This window comes from Phasianus colchicus, chromosome 15 (genome assembly GCF_987193195.1).
Source record: "Phasianus colchicus chromosome 15, bPhaCol1.hap1.1, whole genome shotgun sequence".
NCBI classification, from domain to species: Eukaryota; Metazoa; Chordata; class Aves; order Galliformes; family Phasianidae; genus Phasianus; species Phasianus colchicus.
In genome coordinates this window covers 8,462,124-8,485,370 of record NC_143450.1, presented here as the reverse complement: position 1 = coordinate 8,485,370, position 23,247 = coordinate 8,462,124, and the positions used below count along the sequence as shown (strand labels likewise).

General features: G+C 39.2%; 1 protein-coding gene across 4 annotated transcripts in view; it reads left to right on the top strand.

The window, feature by feature from the left end:
• Nucleotides 1-2,115: 2,115 nt before the first annotated feature.
• TTC1 (tetratricopeptide repeat domain 1) overlaps nt 2,116-23,247 on the top strand; it is a 47,562-nt gene continuing 26,430 nt past the window's right edge. For 2 of the 4 annotated variants that reach the window (XM_090151029.1, XM_031598051.2), the window contains exons 1-6: nt 2,314-2,361; nt 2,762-3,112; nt 14,463-14,523; nt 16,372-16,484; nt 18,626-18,662; nt 20,238-20,386. In XM_090151029.1, the coding sequence (XP_090007155.1) occupies nt 2,771-3,112; nt 14,463-14,523; nt 16,372-16,484; nt 18,626-18,662; nt 20,238-20,386 (702 nt within the window). In that variant the 5' untranslated portion in view covers nt 2,314-2,361; nt 2,762-2,770. Of the gene's footprint in view, nt 2,362-2,761; nt 3,113-14,462; nt 14,524-16,371; nt 16,485-18,625; nt 18,663-20,237; nt 20,387-23,247 lie in introns of all 4 variants that reach the window. The other 2 variants (XM_031598052.2, XM_031598053.2) reach the window with 2 other exon arrangements.

Genomic DNA, 23,247 nt, shown 5'->3' with positions numbered 1-23,247 from the left:
TTAGAGTCGACCCAACTTTCTTCCTGCAGCTTTTCTTTTCACACACTCAATCATGCTTGAATCAGCTGACTGTACCAGCTAACATCACCTTCACCAGGCTGTGGGTTTGGGAAGAAACAGGGAAAAAAATTAGGAAGGAGAAAAAGGTTTTGATAGAGGAAAGTTTTGTGATATAGACTCTTTGTTGACTTTACCTCTTCAATTTATGTCTGCCTTGTGGAAAGCATCGTAGCATTAAAATGCTCTACTTTTGCTATGCAGTGACCTTGGACTTTGACACATGCTTATACCCTCAGGAGGTAAGCCCATTCAAAACAGTGAGTAAATCTCAACACAAGCTAAAGCTTCCATAGCTGAACTCTTAACCAAACATATCTACTATTCGGGATTATATGTTCTCATTTTTTTCAACAGGTGTTCACTTAAACAAACATCACTGCTTTGTAAAAATCCCCTAACCTCAAGAAGATTAAATAAATGATAACAAGATTTCATTTTTTGTATATACATAAGCTTCAGCTATTCATACACTTCTGCCTAAAGCAATGAATTAGAGATCCTAAAAGGCTGATTAAAGCAGTAACATGTTCTGCGTTTGAACAAGTGAGATTTAGTGATCAAAGCTGACAACTATTCTATGATCTCCAGGGTGTTTCATACTAAAATGTATACATTTGAAGATACAGTAAGAGAACTTGTTTCTTTACTTTCTAAACATTACGCAAACTGCGAACCCAATGAAAACACTCCTGTTAAGAATGTTAAAGTGTAAAGAAGAGAAAGTGAGACAGACAGACAGATAGTAAGGTTTTTAAGTGCTGACTTAGGACAGAAGTTACATACATTGACTATATTGATATACCTAGTAAGGAATTAATCTGCCTCTTTTGCTGTCTGGAGGACTGGCAGACTGATGGAAAGCAGAGGGTTCTTCTGGTGGGTTCATTCACGGAATATTAACAAAGTCTTTGGGCTTCTGCTTCATAGTGGCATTGAGGGGCAATTCCACAGGAGGGATATTTGGAGACTTTCATGGGGCTATAGCATGCTCTGGGCTAGTTTCAGGATGCACCAACACCCATAAACAGCAGTCCATCTTTTGTGGACTAGGATCTTAGGACCTTGCGCTTCTGGCTAGATCCAGAGTAAAGATCATGAGAGAATAATCATTAGGAACTGAGGCTTTTGGGGACTGTAGCTCTTCCCCCACGTTGTGTTTGGGAGTAACAAAATTGCTGGATAGTCTCTACTTCTATCACTCAGAGAGCCCCCAAGAGTCTTCAGATCAGAGCAGACACAGGCAGAAAATAAGCAGAGGAACCCTGTTAAAAATGTGACAGTGAAGAAAAATTACCAGTCACATGGGATCAGTAAACTCATGACACACGTTCCAAAAGTGACAGACAGGTTTTGGACGGCGTGCAGCAGGGCTGGCCAAGGACTGCAGCTCCTGGAAAACAGCATTCCTAGCCCTAGCTGCCACAGCTCAGATGTGTGGGAGCTCAAAAGGCCAGTCTCACATGAAAGCAAGGTCATATGTTGCCACTGATCAGCAACAGCTGTGGAATTCTAAGCAGGGCTGTTTCCTGTAGTGTTTCTGCTGACAAATAAGCTCTCTTTAGGAAACGAGGTAACACGCAGGCTGACACCACTTGGAAGCACTGCTGATCCCTGGCACCCAGCACTGCTCTCACCACTACCGTTCTTTCTCAGGATGCACCTTCCCTAAACCCCTGTGCTCTTTGCACAGGAGTTTTAAATGCCAGTCCAGCCCCTTCAAAACTGCATGGCTTCATTTTGTACTGCAGTTTTCATCTCCTTATCCTTTTTCAAACGAAACAATATTTAACGGGACAGTATGAAGGTTCAGAAACGTTTCCCTTCAACGAGACTATCTGACAGCTGCACACCCAGATTGAGCTGATGAGGACCAAAAACGAATCAACCAGGTCTTCAATTTCTAACCCAACTTTGAAATGCTGAACATCCTATCAGCCCTTCAGGCTCGATTCAAAGCCTGGTGACATCATTTAGAAGTACGGAGGTCAGGAATGACGCGAGAATAGTTCTATTGACCTCCCCACACACTCCTGAGGCTGTAAGCGCGCAGCAGCCGCCCGCAACGCCTCAGACTGAGGAGAAGCCGCGCGCGCACCCCACAGCCGCGCGCCATCCCCGCCCCGCGGCGCAGCACCGCCCCCTCCCGCTGCCTCCCGCGAGACTACAAATCCCGGCAGCCCGCGCGCGGCTCCTCTTATTGGCTGGCGCAGACAGGAAGCGATCTGAGAGGTGAAGGGTGAGAGGTGAGCAGCGGCGGCGGCCGGGAGGGAAGGTGTGGGATTCGGCCCCGGGCGGCGTGAGGTGGGCGGGCTGGGGAGTGCGGTGCCCGGGTCATGGGGAGCGCTCGGTACAGCCGCCTCTCAGCAGGCGGGGTTGGGCTGAGGTGTGGAAACGGGGCCTGGGGCTGGGCGCGCTGGGCTCGAGGCCCGCGGCTCGGCTGGGGCCTGCTGCTGTGCCATGGCTGGTACTGGGCACCCGGGAGTTTGCCTGGGTGTACGATCAGCCATGGCCCCGGTTGGTTCTGCAGTGTTTGCAAAAACGTGTGTTAGATCTGCCTTACCCTGGAGGGTATGGCTTCCTTAGGATGGTATCGCTTATTATTAGGTGTATCTGTAAGCACTTTTGAGTATTTGCTGTCAAGATTCCTTCCATTAAGCTAATGGAAGGTTATGTCTCTCTTGTTTCTATAAATCAAACCAAGGAGTCTGACATGGAGGAGGTGAAAAATGGACATCCGCCAGAAGAATTGCTTGATTACTTAAAGCTTTCTGATCAGAAGTCAGCAGAGAGCACCAGCTCATGGGCATCTGGCCCCAAAGATGCCCAGAATCCTCCAACCATGGAAAGTGGCAATATACCATCTTCAGCCAAAGATCCCACCACAGCAGATGAGTGTTTCCATGACTGTCGTGACTCCTTTGAGGTGAAAGAGCCTGTACTGGATGATGAGGGAAATTCACAGAATGATGAGAATAGCACAAGGAAGCAGACAGAGCTAGACGAGGAATACTTACTAGAACTGGAAAAAGATATGCCAGAGGAAGAAAAACAGGTAATCCAGATAACTCAAGTTAAATAGAAGTTGTTATATTTTTACTGTTACTTCTCTGGATGGTCTGCAACCAACATGAAAATGGTCCTTTAAAACATTTCTGTGTTTAGAGTTACTGTTCATGATTCCGTTTTGGTGACAAACATTTTGCTGGCTTGTGTGAGGTTATCGTGGCTAAGAAAGATTATAAGAAACAAAAATCTCTATTACATTGTTTAGTTTTTGTGCATTTGTTCTTCTTTCAGAAAACTCGGAGGAGGTTTCAAGATAGTTTTGTTGTCTGATAATTTAGTTCATTTATTGCAATGCTTGTGGGTTCAAATTAGGTTAAAATAAATAGGTTAAATAGATCATTGAAGCTTTCAAAACAAAATGCATGAAGTAATTGGCTTTTGTTTACCTTCAATGCAGTTATATTGGACAAAATGTTTGGGTGACCATCACAGTGACAAACTGGATGCAGTTATAGGGAATAATGAAATAAGTCTGAGAGAGAGTTCAGGAGCTTTAGAGATTGTATTTACTCCATAGTAAGTCTGTGTGAACCAGTTGTTTTGACCTTCAGTCAGTGGTGTCACTTGACAGCTTTTCATTTTCAAAGTTCTAAGATATTGTGTCATCTCATTTTCTTTACTCTATTGATAACTTGTTAAGTTACTTTCAGGGTTTGACTCAGACTTGAGTAATGTCATTTTGTGCTGGTAATTAGGTTTTCATAGCATGTGGCAAAAGGCTGTCTACTCATTTATGATTTTTTCCTTTTTTTTTAAATAGCAATTTCAGTTCCCCAGTGGTGGGGGAGTAAAAATAACGAAGTGTGTATATATATATATACACACACACACACATAAAGGTTAGATGTTAGGAAGAAATTCTTTAGTTAGAGAGTGGTGAGGCTCAGGCTGCCCAGAAAAGTTATGGATGTCCCATCCCTGGAGCTGTTCAAGGCCAGGTGGGAAGGGGGCTCTGGGCAGCCTGATCTGGTGGGGGGCAACCAGCTCATGACATGGAGTTGGAACTGGATGGGCTTAAAGGTCCCTTCCAACCCAAGTTATTCTATGAATTAGATCTCATGTTAAGAGTAAGAGTACTGGAAGGCTCGCTGCACAAATCAGTCATAAATATCACTGAATAATTGATTATGATGAGGTAAGGAGAAAGTTGAACAAGGAATGGCAGGTAACAAGATAAGATAGGAATTGTCTTAGGAAAACATTACTTCATAGGGGAATGTAGTATATTGTATAGCTTTATAGTTTCTATTTCAGAAATTCCTAAATTATTGGAAGCAGCAGAAGGAATACCAACTGTATCTATAAAATATGAAAATAAGGAAAAGAAGAAATGAAAGATCACATTTGTATATTTTTAAGCGCATAAAATATTATGAAAGTTTCTGTGAACTTGTAGGGACTTAACTAGTTCTTGTAGAGGAAGTCTGATCGTTTCTTGTTCACCTGACCTGGTAACATTGTACCACTCCTTCTTAACTGTTGGGTAGACCTGTGTAAGTAAATAAAAGATGACTGTATGTTGCTCCCAAAAAGTTGGAAAGAGGGAAGGACTCGACAGTGACTTGACTGTCTTATTGTCTTATGTTCTTATTGTCAGCTAGGGTAAACAGAGACTGGCGAGCAGAAATATGCAGAGCTAAAATGCCACAGGCAACTAAATAACTCAATTCTTTGTTACAAACCAGCACAGAGAAGTTTAACCAAGTTGTCGTTCAGATTGTTCCCTTGCTGATAGGGTGGGATTTATGACCCAAATACATCACTGAAAGTAAAAGGAGTTTTTCCATCAGTAATGCAGTCACTAATGTCAATGTAGAAGTTCCTTGAAGTGGAAAAACAATGGGCCTAGTGGAGGAGGGGATCATAGAACATAATCTCCTTAAACTCATTCCTTTTTCAACAAAAATAACGTCTCCTGGTTGACCTAGTGAAAATTATTTCATCTTTCTCTTTGTCTCTCTCAATTTTGACATCTGTAAATGCTGCTTGTCAGGTCTAACGCTTTGAGATCTAAGAATGAGAAATGTTTTAAAAAAACTCAGAAAGTTGTCTCCTTTGCCTTTAGAGAACTGCTAGAGGTCATCTAACTGGAACCCCCTGCTCAAAGTTGGTTCAGCTAGATCAGGCTGCCCAGAACCGTGCTGAACATCTCTCAGGCTGAAGATTGCATAGGCTCTATAGGCTTGTAGGTTCAAGTGTTAAACAACCTTCAGGGTGGAAGTTTTTTCTCCTTATATTTAGAACTTGCTTTGTTGCAGCTTGTGACCTCTAGAATTTTTTCTCCATGCATCCAGGAAGAGTCTGTCTCCATTTCCTTTAGCATTCTGGTCTCTGTGAGGCACCTTTTTCCAAAGTCTGAACAAACTCATTTCTTGTAGGCTGTCTGCTTAGGTTATGGTTCCAGCATCCTGGCCAGCTGGGGTGGGCCTCTCCTGGGTTGTATGCACCATCCAGAAAGCCAGTGTCTCTTTTAATGCAGAACTAGGAGGAAGAACACCAGAACTTGACACCTTTGAGACGCAGTCTCTCAAGTGCTGGACAGAGAGCAATAGTACCTTCATCTGTTTGCTTCACAGAAAAAGACATGATCACACTGTCTTTTCTAATTTAAACCACTATCAGTGTTTATTGCTTGTACAGCAAGGAACAGTGTGAGTCACGATGAGGCTTCTGCAGCAGCCTGTAGGGCAAAGGCAGCTAAAGAGATTCATAGAAAAGATACTGAACTTCAGAAGAAAAATGGCATAGATTAAAGCAGTAGAAAAAGGAACAGACATGGAAATGAGTGGTTTTTTTAGCTTTTTGTATTTCTCTTGTTTCTATTGAATTGTTAGGTAATCATTTTATTTTCCACAATAACTTTGGCCCATTGAAAAATAAAAGAATTGTGAAGGTTGAATACTTCCATTTTGCTTTGTTACATTCTTCCTTGAAAGTTGATGTGGAAGTATAAAATAACTGTTTAAAGCTGGGAACATTTCCTTACAGAAAGAATGGGCAGTTGCAGTTCTCATTTTCCTTTGTTTTTTGTTGTTTCTTTTCTTTCAGTGGTATTGAGGGATTATATCCTTCAACATTGTTTATGAATATATCTAACAAAATGGGTGGAACCCCCTGCTTAGTATCACCACAGATTATTTATAGTGCAAACTTTAATGTTCCACAGAGGGCTTTTTGAGTTGCGTGTGTAAGCAGTCTTTGAAATACAACTTTTTTCTGTAGCAAAATATTGTTGGTATCTGTTACAAGCACAGCTTGAGAAATGCTGAAACAAGAGATAAATTAGAAGCTTGCAGCAGATGTTATAACTACCAAAATAATCCGTTAGCACGCTCTTACTTTGCATGACCATATATTTTCTGTATAGGAAAGCCTTTGGTCTCAGCTCATTTCCTTTTGGTACTTGAAACTGTTGTTGATTTTTTTTTTTATATTATTTGTATTTTTTAAACTGAATCTTTGTATGTTTTGGTTATAATCAGTTAAATGATGCAGGTGCTAAGAAAACATGCTGCAGTTACAGTCTGCATCCATTTATTCAGGTTTTGGGTTTTTTTTTCCAATTTTTAACCTTAAGTTACTTCAAAGGATGTTTTTGAGAAGAGCTTTTTTCTTTGAAGCAGAAGACAACAAGGCAGAAATATTCTGAAGCTGTTTATTTGACAATATCATTAGGTTGTGACAGTACACTCAGCAGTGGTGCTGTTTGCTACCTCGGCAGTCCTTGATCAGTTATTCTCAAGCCCCTGCTGCCTCCTTCATTGAGCTGCTTCTGTGTGAATGTGCAGTGAACCAGTTACAAGGTCTGGTTCAGATAAAGAAATAATGCTGTATTTTTAGATTACAGGCAGCAGACATCAAATGAAAGCTTCATGATGGCATTACATATGGGGGAGAAGTATTTTCTTCAATTAGACTACTTGCCCATGTAAGAAAAACTTTGTGTTAATTATGGTTGCAACACCAAACATAAATTAAGTACTCGTATTTGTAATAAGGAGAACTGAGTGTTAGCCCTGCTCAAATAAAGTTATGGAGCTATTCCTTTATAGTTCTTTTTTTTAAACTAAACACACTTGTCACTTAGAAACTTTAATAAATCAGATTTTGAGCAACGTTCTCATATGCTGTGGGAAGTTTCTAATTTATTCTGAAGATGCAGGGACAGATTTTAGTCCTTGCTCTGTGTATTTATGCATGTTCTATGTGTAAGCTTTTGCAATAGCAGCTCTGAGTAAAATTTGAGAGGCCTTTGTAGTGAGGTTTCTAATCTTAAGCAATAGGAATTGTTTTAACAGAAGCACTACGAATACCATAAGAGGTCTTCTTTGCACAGTGAAATAGAATAAGAAGAGGAAGGGAGAAGAGTATTAAGACACAAACTTGCAAGAAATATTCTTAAAAAAACAAATGCAGAAATGTAGCTTAGAGCCAGTTTATGTGCTCGGACTTGCAACTCAGCTGTTTGAAAATTATAAAACTGAATTTTGTTTCAAGCTGCATAAGATTTTTTTTTTTTTTTAAGTGTGCTGATTGCTGTCTCAGCAGAGGCACTGAGCAGTAAATTGCTTTTGATGCATTACAAACAGATTTTCTGGTTAGTTGCTGTTGACAGTGATGGCTTTGACATTGGTCTAGTTGGCAGAATTAATCAGAGGACACCCAACAGCTGCTACATGGTAATTGTTTCGGTCTGACCTGGTCCTCTTCTGGAGGGACACCCATTAATTATGAGTTTATCCAGCAGCAAGATTCTGAATCCTTCGTGACAGATGTTGCTTGTTCTTTGGGCCTTGTCTGGGAAAGACTTAAGCACCTGCCCTAGTGAGCTCTTACTGTGGCTGTAGAACACTTCCTTCTAGCTGCTCTGAGACCCTGGAATAAATATGTAGTTTTTCTCAAAAACAGCTCCTGTCTTTGAGCTGTCACATGTGTGCTGGAGCTTCAGTTGGCTGTAAGCATGCTCATCTTCTGTGCTAACACTAAGAAGTGTCAGCAGGATAAGAACATGCTCTAGTAGAAGAGTTTCTTCATTAGTATCTTGTTAGCACCTCTTTAAGAATTAATTGAAACTGGTCATATAGAAAAATAGTGTTTTTGAGTTCTGCCTATTTTCAGTTCTGAACTAAGCAGCAAAACCTTTTTTAAACCTCTGGAAGTTCTCAGATGTTAGAGAACATCTTTGTCCTCATCAAGACATTCAAACTGGTGCCTTCTTTCTCCTTTTCTGGCCCATGCCTTAGGTTGATCTCATTGTTCTTCTAAAAACTATAGCTTCTGTAGAGAATTTACTTTATTGGGATGTAAGAATGGATCTGGGATTTCTTTTGAGATGGCTTTGAGTGTAATCATTCATTTCAGTAATTGGTGTTTTCCTAATTCCTGATATTTGTCCAATACAGAATAGTAACTGTGTGTGTAGGAATTGGACAGATCAACACAGTGGGACAGGCATTACAACAGAGTTGTGGTGATAAAAGGACCAGCACAATAGAAAGGTGCTGTAAAGGAAGAGAAGAAGATTGCTCACCTGTATTGGAAGATTCCAGATTCGCAGGAGAAAGCTTCACTAAGGAGAGATCTCCAGCCAAAAATCCTTCCCTAGTGGCAGTCAGCCCTTAAATGAGGTCTAAGAGAGGTGCAGCCAGGCTGCAGCCCTTCTGGTCACACAGCTGAATTGCCTTCACCTGTGCTCCCAGGGCTGACCTGGTCCTTTCCCAAGGTGCTCAATCAGTGGTTCAGACCATCACTCAACAGTTCCCACACACTGTGAAAGTTCACTTCTCTTGTAGTGCTGTGGGGTTTTTGTTTGTTTGTTTGTTTGTTGCAGTAGTGACAAAATAAAATCAAAGACACAGAATGGAAGATGGGATGTGAAAAAGTGAGTGTAATTTGGAGCAGACCTCAGGTGTTTGTCACTTGGAGATGGCCTCAAAACTTTTTAGCAGAAGAGAATCCTGGCTGGACCAAAACAAGATTATCAATACATAAGACAATGTGACTGACTATACAGCAGTAGGGCTTGTTACACAAATTATTGAAAAGTATATTTTTTTGTTAATGCTTCTCATAGGTGTTCACAATTACTTTGCATAGCAGTAAAACTTGCAAGACATTTGAGTTTTGAAGGGTTCAAAATGCAATCTTGTGGAAATACGATAAAAGGTGATTCCTGTATTAAGATGACCCACTTTAGTAACCTGAATCCTGCATACAGCACAGCAGCAACTCTAGATATGCAATTCTTTTGGTCAAATCAGAGCAGAAGATGATTTGCTAGACTAAAACTGCCTATCTGATGGTTAAAATAGAACAAAAAAATCCTGTTTTATTTTCTGAGTTAACCAAAGCGCATCTGAAAAGTATATTGGTATCTGCTGTAGCAGTTAATTCTAAGTGCTGATGAAAAGAACCCGTATGATGTCTGGAGTTAGAGTCTCCATGTGTGATTTATAGTCCCAGCTGCATTTATAAACTTAATTGCTGGATGGCAACTTCATAGAGTGAAAAATTATACCTTCATTTTTCTTGCAGTGTTGCTTTTTTTATGCTTATGTTAGATCTGCATTTTTCTGGAAGATGCAGATACTGTCAAACTTAGATCTTTGGTTTACAGCAGTGAGAGGCTTGTATGTGACTAAATATTTTGACTTGTGTGGTGATGGATTAAGTGGTCAGCTCCACGTTTCTGCCCGAGGCTTTTGCCTCTTTGAGCAGAAGTGACTGGGTGGCATGTATTGTCACTCAGGGGTAGTCACTGCTTTCAGTCTGGCATGCTAACTTAAACTGGCTGCCTGGGATGGATGTGACCTATTGTTGCTGGAGGTGCTGCTTACCATTTCAGGAAAAGGTAGTGACTGGCAGCAGAAAGACTAAATCCATCTTTAGCATGAAGTTACAGTGAGCACCATACAACCATAAAGCAAAGTTCAGATCCTTGAATGTGCAATACAGCAACAGCTTCACAAAACTGCAGGGGGAAGCAGATGACTAATCACAGATGGCTTACAAACAGAATTGATATTTGAAGCTCAGAAGTGTGTTCTTTATCTGTTCAAATTGCTTGCTTTTGTGCACCCTTCGAATCCTGGTGATTTTAAATGACTGCTCCTGGGTGACCTTACAGAAGGGTATGTGAGAGGCAGATGTGCTCTGTCACACTGTATAAATAGGCTTGCAGCGAAGGAAGTATATTTGCTGCTCTTCACAAAACTGGAGCCAAGAACAGTTCCCTTGCAAAGTTAAATGAATTGATCAAATAAAATGCATAGGAACAGCCAAAGGAAACGTGGTTGGAAGCATTACAAAAGGAAGGTATTCAGCCTCCAGCTCTCACCAGCTATATTTAGGGATTCCACTTCCAACACTTACATTATATTATATTAGTTCCTTCCAAAATAAACAGCAAAAAATGTGTAGGTTGCTGCCTTCTCTAGTACTAGAATAAAACTTTAATGATTTTATTTTTAACTGCAAGCTTCTTGGCAGAGTAGCTGAGGTCCAAGGACCCAAGGACTGTATCTGATGGTTTTTCTTTTGAATTGTTGTACATCATTGTCAGAAGGCCAAGCTGTCTTGTCTTGTTACTTCACATCAGGCCTTCATTCTCAGCACCTCTTACTTGCCAGGCAAGCGTTAAGATCTTAATTTCTTCACAATGTGGACAATTCTAATTCAGTATCCAAATCTGGAAACTTTTCTAATCAGATCCTTTAAGAATAATATTTCTAATTAATTGTAGTTATTTCCTCCTTTGTTTGTTTGTTTGTTTTGGTTTTTTTTCCTCTGTATATATAAAAAAACTGATGCTTGCTGCTTGGAATTTGTGATCATCTTATCTTAATTTTGCAAGAAAACAAATGGCAAAATTTCATCTATTTTGACTAGCAGGAGATCATAACAGAATGTAAGTTGGGAAGTTATGACTTTACCCTATGCTCTTATGTGAGCAGCCTTAGGGTGCGTGGTGGCTCAGGATATTTCCTCTCTAGGCAAAGCATTCCAGGAGTTTGGGCTGACCTACTTCCTTCGCTGAGGAGGGGTAGCCTGCCCTGTAGCAACCTCAGTCTTGCTCTGAAAACTGAGTGGGTGGGGACACTGAAATGACATAGTGCAAAATTTGTCCCAAGGACAAGTCACTTGCAATTTTTGATCTCTGGTCTGATGTGATCACCATAAACTGATGACCAGTCCATTGAAGCTGGAAATGCAGCATGCTGAGTGAAGAGGTTTTGTCTTCTAATAGTGCTTTTTTTTTAATCCCAAGTTTGTACAGAAGATTCTAACAGCATCACTTGGAGCAGTGCATGCTGCAGCAGGCCTTTCAGACTAAATTGATGTTAATCCAGAAGAGTCGTCTTTCTGCTGCTTTGGTTTTAGGACTTTCTATTGCAGAAATGCATGTATGTGCAGGAACAAATTGTGTTTATTTCACAAATAGAGAATGTCCCTCAGAGATTAGTGCATTTAGGATGGGATGTACTGACATGTATGCATTAGCATTTTGTGAGAAAGCCAGAGGAATTTACTTTTAGGGGATGATAATCTGCTACCGTGCATCACCAGTGGGTCACACTTGAATGAAAATATAGCACGATGCACAAGGTACCCCTGATTCTTGCTTTTCTGAAAAGTGCAATTAAGTGACAGCCTGAAACCTGTGAATATGAGGATATGAAAACATTGGTGAAGCTGTAATTCTGTTTTTGAACCAGAATTGCATTGCTTTTATAGCTGCTTTCCAGGGAGCTGAGTAAGCTACAGAGCCATATAAGGTGTTCTTACCAATGCTTTTGAAACATGCTTACACAACACCTTTTCTGGTCAAATAGTCTGAAGTCACTGCAAGTCTCTCACTGACACTCATATGTCTGGAACAGGGGGATGATTAATAGTCTTCCTCATTCCCTCAAGATTGTGAACTGACCAAGAGGACACATCAAAGAATGGGCTTTCAGAGGAAGAGAGCTGTATGAACGATCTCATCCCAGTGTGACAGCCCTTACACTCCTCAATTGCTCAGAACTTGTCTGACCACGTTTCTCCAGCAAACATGGGTTGTACAGACACCTCAGTCCTCTTTGCTGTTGAAACCAGCTCACAGTCCTTACTTAGCAAAGGCTAAGTAAGAAGGAAACCCATAGTTCAAAAATATAGTGATATAAATTTTTTCCTTCTCTTTTTTTTAAAGATTATAAAGCTTATTCTCTTGAAGTTTTCTCACTTCAAATAAATTTTTATATTAGTTTTTAATACTTGACTGGGATAAGCATATACTCTTTTGTAATACTTTTAATAAAATGCTAATGCAAGTAAAGATTTTCATCTGATATTCCTTCTTTTTTAGGGTTTCTGCATCAGGAGTACCACAACCATTTTATGGGGGGAGAATCTTTTGTTACACTGCACACAACTCTATCTTATGCAACAGTGCATCAGTTAATAGCACTTAAAGGCCAGTTCTAAATAGGTCACGAGCAATGAAGTCAACAGGGCTTGTGTTTCAAGCATTTCTTATCTTGGTAAGATTTATTCATGTAGATCTTTTTTCCAGTAAGATCATCTTTTCTAAACCTAAACCAGTTCTTTGCTGAAATATGGCTACTTGTTCTTCTGGACCTTCAGTCCTGCCTTGGTGATTTGATGATACTTCTTGGTTCACTATTGTGCAAATGACATCTATAAGTTGATTTTAAAATGTATTGTTGTGGAGCTATAAATGTGTGGGCAGCAGTGATGAGTGCTTCCAAGGTCAGGGTGCAACTTTCAAATGTTGCTGTGTGTTCCTTGGGCTGAGTTGTAGAATCCCACGTATACACAAAGAATGCATGCTTTTAATGCTGTTTGTGCCTTAATCTCTCAAATTTGTTCCTACAGTTATATTTAAAAAGGCACTCACTGGCTCGTTTACCTTGGTGCTAATGACACTGCAGAAGGACTTGTATAGGGTTGGCAGAGAACCCTGGAAGAAAGCTGATTTCTAAATAGTGATATGAATCTCATCTGTTTTATTTTTCTTTTTTCCAATGTGAAGATCAATCAGTATTAGACAATGTTTTTAATAGGTAATAGGAGAAATGTTACTGATGTAATTGTGCACCCATAGGGTCAGGTGAGATTTTGCTGGGTGGTTTTGTGTGTGACCGCTGAGTGGCATTTCCCTGAGAGCACTGTGATCTGTTATTACTGACATGGTAACAGTGGTTGGGTGAATTATCATCCAAAAGCAATAAGGGTGAGAGGAGAAAACCTCTGATTTTGTATTGTTTGTCAGTTACTTGGCATAGCTGTGAGATGGTGCAGTGCTCCACAGAGTACTATATTTAGCTGTTTCCAAGGAGATGTTCTGTGCGATATTGATAATTGCATTAATCCTTGATTTACACAATCTGTGGGAAACTGTTCCTTTTCTAGTGTTGGCTTTTTAATTGCTCAGTGATCTGTAATTTCTGAACGCCTTGATTTGAGTCCCTTGTGCCTGCATGTTAGGGGCAAATCGGGGATCAAATTGTCTTTGTTCTTTTTTTTACTGTAGAAATGATTCATGAATATGAGCATTGCCACTTGTTAGTATTGTCTTTCTTACATGCATTTTGCCTTTACTTCTGTGAGGTATGCCTGCGTGTGGAAGCCTGCCTTTGTTAATACATTTCAGAGATGGCTTGATGACATCCTGTGTTTTCAGTGTCAGAGGCTAAGAGCATTTATGTCAACTCTGCTTGTGCCAAGAGTACTGTTAAGATATTCATGGATGAGAACACAACTCTGCTCAGCGTGTGCAATTTTCACTGTATAACAGAACAATCTTCCTGTCTCGGGGTCTGATGGTTTGTTCACTCTGCATAAGAAATCTTTCAGAGAGGTATTATGCACAGACCCGTTTCTAATTCAGTAAGCTGAAAATGCTTTGCATGTTTCTGAAAGTAACTATGGATTTCTGAGGTGGAATTATTTGAAACAAAACTTTTGAGACTTTACATCTAAAATGCATTCTATATAGTTGAGCTACACCAGTTGAATTGGTAAGGAATTAAGAAGCAAGCAAACAGCTAAGAGGCTAACATATTAGTTTAAACCATATAATTCAGTATGAATGGTCTTGGTGCATAATGTTGTTCGTGAACTGGGGCTTTCTGACTGCCTTGTTGATGTACTGTGGTGTTTTATGGATTATGAAGTCTATCATCTCACAGTGAATGCAAGCAAGGGGTCTTGGTACTAGCTAAAATTCTTCAGATTGTATTTTATTTTTATTTCCATTCATAGTTTATTTGGAAGTACAGCTGACCTACTTGTTCTTTTCAGTTAAATACTTTGAGACGTCTCTTCTTTTGTAGAAAAGAAGAAAGGAAAGCACAATGCTGAAGGAGAAAGGAAATGAACAGTTCAAGAAAGGAGGTGCGTTGATTATCTTTGAATATTGCATGGAAATTGGGGAACCTTAAATTAATACTTAGCCATCATAGTGATATTGCAGAAAACTCATAGGAAAATCTTGCATTTATCATTTTACAGCTTTATCATCTTTATCATTTCTTCACCCAGCCCTAGAGAACAGAAAGAGATAGCAGACTTCCTTAAGAGTTAAGTTCAAATCATGAAGACTTGGATAGTTAAAGCAGGATTCTCATGAAAGTTGTGTTTAAATCCAAGAACACAATACAAAACTGACTGCCTTCCGAGTGCCAAGGCTTTTTCTGAGAATCAAAAAAGGCTTCCACCAGTCTTGAGTTTTGCTAATGCAATTGCTTAGAATTGATGAAGGCTCAGCGGCTCAGTAATTCTCTCATTACTTTGTATGTTTGTAAGTGTCTTTTTATCCACTGGCACAGTCCTTCATGTATGTGCTGTAGTTGTGTAGACATTTATATATATTTATACATACGTTGTGTACACTGACGTGCATCTCTATATATGCATATACGCGCTTATGTTTTTATGTTATGCACAGAGATGCACACTTCTATATAGATGTACACAATTATGCATGCACATAGAGACCTCTACATTAAAAAAGATCTGAATGTTTGTAAATTTCTGACTTACACTGGAACTGGATGTGTTGTGAACATAGTTAAACTGTAGCAGCAGGGTTGAGGTGAGCAGTAAATACCATCACCAGTGATGGTAAAATGTATGAAGAGGAAAATGATTTTTGACACCCACCTTTCATTCTGAAGGTTAGAGGTTTCACAAAGAAACCAGGAAGTGGAGATTAATGGTTCTCTCAGTCAGCAGGGACACAAACAGGTAACCTCCATTTCCCAGGGGTAAACTCCTATGATCAGATAGTGGTTTTCCTGTTGGAGGTCTCTTATTGTGTGTTGAGAGATCAAGCTTGCTGGGTAATAGTTTACCAATTCAGGCCAGTGCCAGAGCAGGCAGAAGGGGGCACGAAAGTAGCAAGCCTGTAATACTGGCTCAACTTTCTTTTGAGATCTTATCCATAGCAGTCTCTTGACAAATTCTTTGTTGGATCTGTTTAGTGTACTTGTGCTGCTGATGGCTGTCAAATTGGTTACTGATCAGAAATAAACTTTTAAGCACCTGGATGATCACTGGTTAACATGGACAGAAATGATTGTTCTGCTTTCAGGAGAATGCATTTGTCAGCTAGCAAGCCGTTGCTCACAGTCAGTATAAGACCTTTCCATTATTTCTTTCTATCATTATTGGAAAGAAATAAAATAATACGCTTAATCACTCGTCCTTGCTTTAGACCAGATTTGATCATGGATGACCATAAGGTGTCAGTGGGTTTATGGTGACGGACTTTTAAGGCAGTCACTGAGGAGTTTGGGGCAGTTATCTCCCAAGCAACTGAGAGCAGGTACTGGTAGAATACCGTGTCCAGCAGGTGTTCCTTTCAGGGCAAGGATACACTTCTGGAAAGATTCAAGCTCTGAGGCTGATGGTACCTTCTTAACAAATAGGACAAAACAGCTTCAGGGGTGAGACCTGCATGCACAGCATGCTGTACTCGTTATGCTAAGCAAAAGTCTATTTTTCTGCTTCTATGAGACTACTGATTTTAAATTAATTGATTGTCATTTATGTGGATGGTAGTCAGTCATGTACTTTGTCATAGAGCAGCTACTGCTTCTGACCACTGGTTTAATATTACATCATATATTCAGAAATGTTTCCAAAGAAATCCTGGTCATATGATTCATTGACCATACTGGCATTTGAAATAAATGATCAGTTGCTTTCTTGTTATTTTTTTTTTCCCTATTGCATCTACAGAGTATGGAGAGGCAGAAGACTCTTACACAAAGGCTCTGCAAATTTGTCCAGCCTGCTTCCAAAAAGATAGGGCTGTTTTGTTTTCAAACAGAGCTGCTGCAAAAATGAAACAGGTGAATATCCTTTTTATTTTATGAAATGATGAGTATTGATTGTATGCCACATGAAATTATGAAGTCATTAAGGATTTGTAACAGTGGAAAGGAATTGCTGCATTTGCAGGCTTTGCTGCTCGTGTATTCTCTCAAGCTCCCAGTAGGAATCTTAGTATGTTTGGTTTTACTGAGGGTTAATTCAAAACTGAAAGTTGCAGTTGGAACTGTTCAGAGTTTCTCTTGACGTTATATTTCAAACACTGATTGGTTTTTCTTCTTCTTTAAACAAATTCAAAGTTCATGTGGAACAGATGTCTTGCAGCATGTTTAGCGTATACAGACCATGTGTTAGATTGTTCAGAAGTGTGGCTAGTTAGTGTTTTTTCTAAAAACCTGGGTAGTCTTGTAAAATAATTTGTGGAGATGCTTTAAGGCATAAGCAGGACTTCTAACTAGTAACTCAGTGTGTGTGCTTCCTTCATAGATGCTGTATTATAGCGTAGATCTATATAGCAGGGCAGTGTCTGAAGAAAATGGCTGCAGCTTTCTTCATATCTTTTCTATTCCTTACCCAGGGACAGGTGCCCACTTATTCCCAGAATCCATGTTCACTGTAGGCAGAATAGAAGCCCTAGGACCCACTCTGTCTGAACAGAAACTAAACAATTTACTTTGTAAGCTGATAATTGATTTTAAAGAATAACAGTTAGAGGTTCTTCATGTAAATGAAGATTTCATCTTTATAAACAAGCTGTTGAACTGCCATACAACTGGAAGAATGGGAGAAGAACCATTATGCCAGTTTGAGTTAATACAGTCTGTGGACATGCTACTATTTGACAACAAAGGGAGCTAGAAGGACCTGTCAGCAAGTATTTGGTAACACTTTTCTGGCTCACAGGAGTGTTCAGAGTCTAAATTTAGTTGTCTGAGATATTTGTATGGCTTTTCTATAATGCTTATTATCGTACTTAAAGAAGTATGTCTCTTCAGGCTATAAACATAGTGCTAAATTACCTCTTGTTACTAAATAAGTGAAAGTGAGAATTCATGAGAAATTACTCCCTACTTTTGTTTTAGGATTAAATGGTTCTGGACAAATAGAACAGTAACTCCTATAATCTTTTTGTCCTCTTGCAAAGTTAACTTTCTTGCAGTTCTCTTCTAATATTGAGGCAGATGGAGCTCTGTTTGGGAACGTACTTTGCAGCGATATTTAAGTATAAATATAAATAATATAATAATTGGTCAGACAGAATTATCTAACTTGCTTTTAGGATACTAAATTGTTTGACCAGATAAGTTAAAACAGAATTCAGTAGTAGCAGGTGCTGGAACCTTTCAAATACAAAAGCTGTAAACTGAAAAACATCCTCGTAATCCAGATGTTAACTAGAAAACTAATCCAGTAATTTCCAAATGATCACAAGGTGATAAAAGAACTATCCACAGACTAAAAACCTCACCTGTCCAGATCAGTGGAACCTCCCAGACCAATACTGTACTGTGAAAATAGCACAGAACAGCCTCTTTGTTTTGTTTTGTTTTCTTGAAGCCCTTTTAGTTCAGATGAAAATAGGTTCTTTGTCTCAGTCTTCTTCCTTTTTTTCTTTTTCTCCGTTATAAGCAGATTGCTTGACTCTCTTCCTCTAACTGTGGTTGTCTGGGCACACTAAAATCTTGTCCCTACCACTTCTGGCAGACTCAGGCATTTTCCCTGGTAGAGGAAGTTATCTTAGTACTAAAGGAATATCTGCTTTCCAAATGTCTTAGCTTGTACAGACAAGAATTTATCTGGGAGTCCTGGGAACAATCAGTTCCAACCTCTTACTTAATTGACATACATACAAAAGCTGTAGCTCAGTTAAGCTAAGGCCTGCAGATGTGACTCAGCCTTTTGACTGTAGCTTGCTGCTGGCTGCTCAGTGCAGACTGATTAGTGGGGCAGCCGTGCAATTTGAAGGCTGGCAGCCTTTGCAGAGAGGAAGCTAATCACTTGGTAAAGAGCTTCAAATCAGAAGCAATGGTATGAAAAGCCTTGATTACATGGACATCCCAGTTCCTTGAAATGCCAGACAACCCTTCTTGCTTGCAACTGGAAGTAATCTGTTTCCCAAGAAATACAGTTTAACTATAACAAAAACTGTTCTGTGTTCTAGGACAAGACAGAAGCTGCCCTAAATGATTGCAGCAAAGGTATGACTTTGTCTTTCCCGTGTTTTGCTCTTGTGAAACTTATTATCTGTAATAACTTACTTTATATTCTTTTTGCCAACAAGACTGTTGTTTGTACTTTTTTTTTTTTTTAATAAGAAAGCATTTTTATTGTGGAAGCTGTTATACTTACTTTTATAAACCCACTTCCACCTGCCATTCCCCTCAAACCTTGGTTTAATCCCAGACTCCAAAGAACTGTGGGGCCTCATACAATTAAAAGCATTATCAGTTCCCTTTTATGCGTGGCTTTTGCTTTGTCACAATGGCTTATGCTTTCCCATTTTTGTCCTGCATGGTTTTATCTCTGCAACTTCTAGTGAAATCGTTTCAGCTGTGTGTTGCTTTATTGCTTCCACCCACTCACCCATGCTCGAATATTTGTTAAACTCCCCATGATAGCTGGGGAAAAATGTCCAAATTACCAATCAGAAAACTAATCCAGTGGCTGAGTGCCAGAACTGCTTGTACAGTAAATAGGAGTTTGTATGTTTTAAAAGTAACCTTGAAGGTAACAAATTCTAGCTGACCTCTCTTACTCTGGGATTCTGCATTTTGGCAGTGGTGCATTTTCAAAAACATTTCTTGTAATTTTGTGGTGGCTTATAGAGAACTGGTATGTTTTGCTGCAGTGAGACTTAAACCAACCATTGCTTGATGCTCCCCAGGGACTTGGCTTACAAGCTGCAATGCAACACCTACAGCACAGCAGAGCAATTCGCTCTAGCCTGCAACTTGCTGACTGTAGTATTGTCTTTGTCCTTCCAGAAGAAATAAGCTATAGAATACTTGCCTAATCTGAGCTTTAGTTATCCTGAAAACAATTTTAATGGGTTAACAATTAAAAAATTAGGCAGGATTTTGTACTTTTCCTATGATGAAAAATGAATGAATAAATTCTTCAGAAATTAACAGCAGCCTGTGAATTGTAAGTTTAGGATTTAGTCCTAACTGTACCAGTCAACCTGTTAATGTGTGCCAAATGAACAAGAAGAAAAGCTTAAATTCAGTCCATAGGCCTCTGTGCAAATATGTAGATCTTGTATAACCTTTTGTGGATTTACAACCCAGTTTTGACTTTTTGATATTAAAGATGTTCAAGAAAATACTAGTAGTTGTTCTAGAGTTTGTCTCAGCTTTTACTGAGACAAACAAGGAAATGCTTGATTTCCCTGCCATGTGTATCTTTCGGTGTATTTAACCTTAAATATAATCCAATAATATTTATTTATTATGTATTCAAAAGCTGAAAAATATCTTAGGGATTCCTTAAGTTTTGAGGCATCACATCATCTCTGTGCATTAGAAATCATTTCTGTGTCGTGATGATCATAGACATTAGATGAAAAATGGTCATTTCCACTAGACTTTTTACAGACAAGGGTGAAGAGTGCTTTTCTAAATTATGATTTAGCTCTTAAACTGCGACGCCTTCATTCTAAGCTGCAGTATAAAAATAACTAGTAATATCAAAAAATTAATACACACTTAAGAATTCATTGTAAGAGCTGTAGAAATGTTTCAAGTAAAATGCTGTGCTCTATTTTTGTTTTCTAGCAGTGGAATTAGATCCTAACTATATAAGAGCTTTGCTGAGAAGAGCAGAACTACATGAAAAAACAGAAAAACTAGATGAAGCTCTGGAAGATTATAAAGCAATCCTAGAAAAAGATCCATCAGTTCATCAAGCCAGAGAAGCTTGTATGGTAAGCCTTTTTAGTGTACTTTGGCTCAACTTCAAAATGAAGTCTTTCCTTTCCTAGTCTAAATATTCAGTGCTCTCAATGCAAGCTGCTTCATGTGCAGTAGCAGTACCTTTGAGTCTGAAATGCACTGTTCTTCTTATCCAGTTTTTCATAAGGTAGACAACATGAAATGCTACAACTTCCATAACAGGACTCAGGTCCATAAAGCATAGTTATTTTTTTTAATGTTTGTAAAATGAGTGAAGGTAGATGTGTGTTTTGAGCTGCAAGCAGTATTTGTGCCTGCTGGATAGCAGACCCCAAGCCCTACACAGTGCACACACAAAAATCACAGAGTTGTAGGAGTTGGAAGGGATCTAGTGATCACTGAATCCAGTCCTGCTAAAGTAACTTCCCTACAGCAGGTCATGCAGGAATTCATCCAGGTGGGTCTTGAATATCTCCAGAGAAGGAGACTCCACAACCTCTCTGGGCAGCCTGTTCCACTGCTCCATCACTCCGACAGTGAAGAAGTTCTTCCTTGCACAGTTTGTCACTGAATATATTACAGTTCTCACTTTTCTTCTAGTTTGATTACCCCTGAGGGATATCTTGTAACTGAATGCAGTAACGTTTTAAAAATACTCTTCTAAGTAACATCACAATACACTTATAACAAACTTTGAATTCCTGACTGAGGTTGTTAACTGTATTTATACATGTGCTAGGAAAGGTTGGTTAGGCCACAAACAGGACAGCACTGACTGTTGTAGTGAATCACTGCAGCATTTTAGTAGCCAACACTTCAATATGGATCTGCAATTTGGAAATCATAGAATCGTTTGAACTGGAAGGAACCACTAAAGGCCATCTGGTCTAATTCTTCTGCAATGAACAGGGACACCCACAGCTCCATCAGGGCTCAGAGCCCCTCCAGCCTGACCTTGAGTGTCTGCAGGGATGGGGCACCCACCACTTCTGGGCAGCCTGTGCAGTGCTTCTCTGCTCTCATTGTAAAAACAAAGAAACAAAAACAAAAAGCAAAACAAAAACACAAAACCTTAAGAATGAAAGTCAGAATACAAATACTCAATAATAGAGTTTTTGCTAGTTAATAAATTAGTGGGAATCTATTTTTCTTTCCGTATAATTATTCTGGTAATTGATGAGTTTGCAGTTAAATGCTTTCTTGGCATAGAAATAGATACTTTTTTGATTACTTGATTATTTAAGTGAACAGCAGATAGAGGTTTCTATCTGTCAGTAGCTGTTTGAATTATCTGCAGGTCTACATAAATTTAAGTCTACTTAAACGCTGATACTTTTGCTTCTTGATTTTGCTGTGTTCTGGTTTTGGTGTTTGTTTGTTGGGGTTTTTTTGGCTATGCCTTGTGTGTGCATTGGCTATTTTGAGATATTTCACTAATAATGACTTAAGTCTGATATTAATTTTTAAAAACTTAGCCTTTCACATAAAAAAAAAAAAAAAGGTATCTTGTAGTTGCAAACAGCACTCTTTTCTAATTAAATTACTTTTCTTGTTCCCAAATAATGTGAGCTGTTCAGCTTAGCACTGTGTTCCCATGTCCACTTTCACTCAACATTATAAATACTTAAGGATTAAAGGTTTATTGAGGAAATTTTGTCATATCACTGGAATAACAATAATAAAAAAATGTAGGTTCTTTAAAGTTTGCTTGGACTTCAGGATGTGGCAGCTTTGTTGAACAAAGGTAAACTCCTAACAACTCATGAAGCCCGATCTGTCACGTAAATAACCTCTACTCAGTGAGGATTTAAAGTCATTTCTACAGCCAGTTCATTTGATGTTTTAAGTAACTCTCAGATACAAGCAAAAAGTGTTTTTTCTAGTGATGTTTAATATGTTAATGTTTAGCATGGAAACTAGCTGTCAGTCAGACAATTTCAAAAGGTCTTTTCACAAGGGTTGGTGTAGCACGAAGGGCTATTTTTGTGCAGAAAGCTCCTCTTATAGGCTGCTTGCCATTCCTATTTCTGAAAGAGGTTATGAAGGCGCTGTTGAAAGGAAAAATGTGGTAGATAGAGAGACAGTCTGTGGCTTTGAAAGAATGCATGCAAATGAAGGGTAGCTGCTATCAAATAGAAAGTGACCACAAGTTATGTCAGAGCAGGAGCTTCATGTCATGGTGTGTGAATGGCTTGTGAGCACCAGAGTGCCTGGAAAGAGCTGACTACATTCCGTTGGGAAAACAACAACTTAATTCCATTTTAGGATAAATGGATGCAGTTTTTAAATATAATGCTTAGTTGGGCACTTGAATCTATATGACATACTTGACTTCTTTTAATAGCTTGTTAAATTTTCTAAGGGCATCAGTGTTCTGTGTTCAGTTTCATATCAGTGAAACTGCAACCTACTCTGCGCCATAAAGGAAAAAAGTTTACTCCCAGAAATCTTCTGTAAAAGCCGCTTTCTATACATTGGTGCAGAAATATGTTTTCAAGGTTTGGGTTTAATTATTTTAATTCTCTATTTGTGAAAATAAGGTATTAGTTGTGATTTTTTTAAATTCCCCTCCCCCATACCATAGTGTTGTAATGACACATTAGGAGGTGCTTTAATAGCATATTAGACAAGAAGCCTTGCCTGAAATTACTTCCTCTGGGACTAGATCAATTGCACTGATGGCAGAAAAGTACTCTGCTTAACTGTGTAACTCCCATTAGTGGTAAGGGTAAGATTTCACAAAGCAGCTGAAGTGTTGAACTGCCTGCTGCTTAGAAAGCTGTCCAGTTGCTTTCCTCATGCTTACACTGGTACGAGTCCATGACTGAGCCTGTGGAGATGGCTGGTGATATATATATGTATATATACATGTGACTGGCAGACAACTAACCTG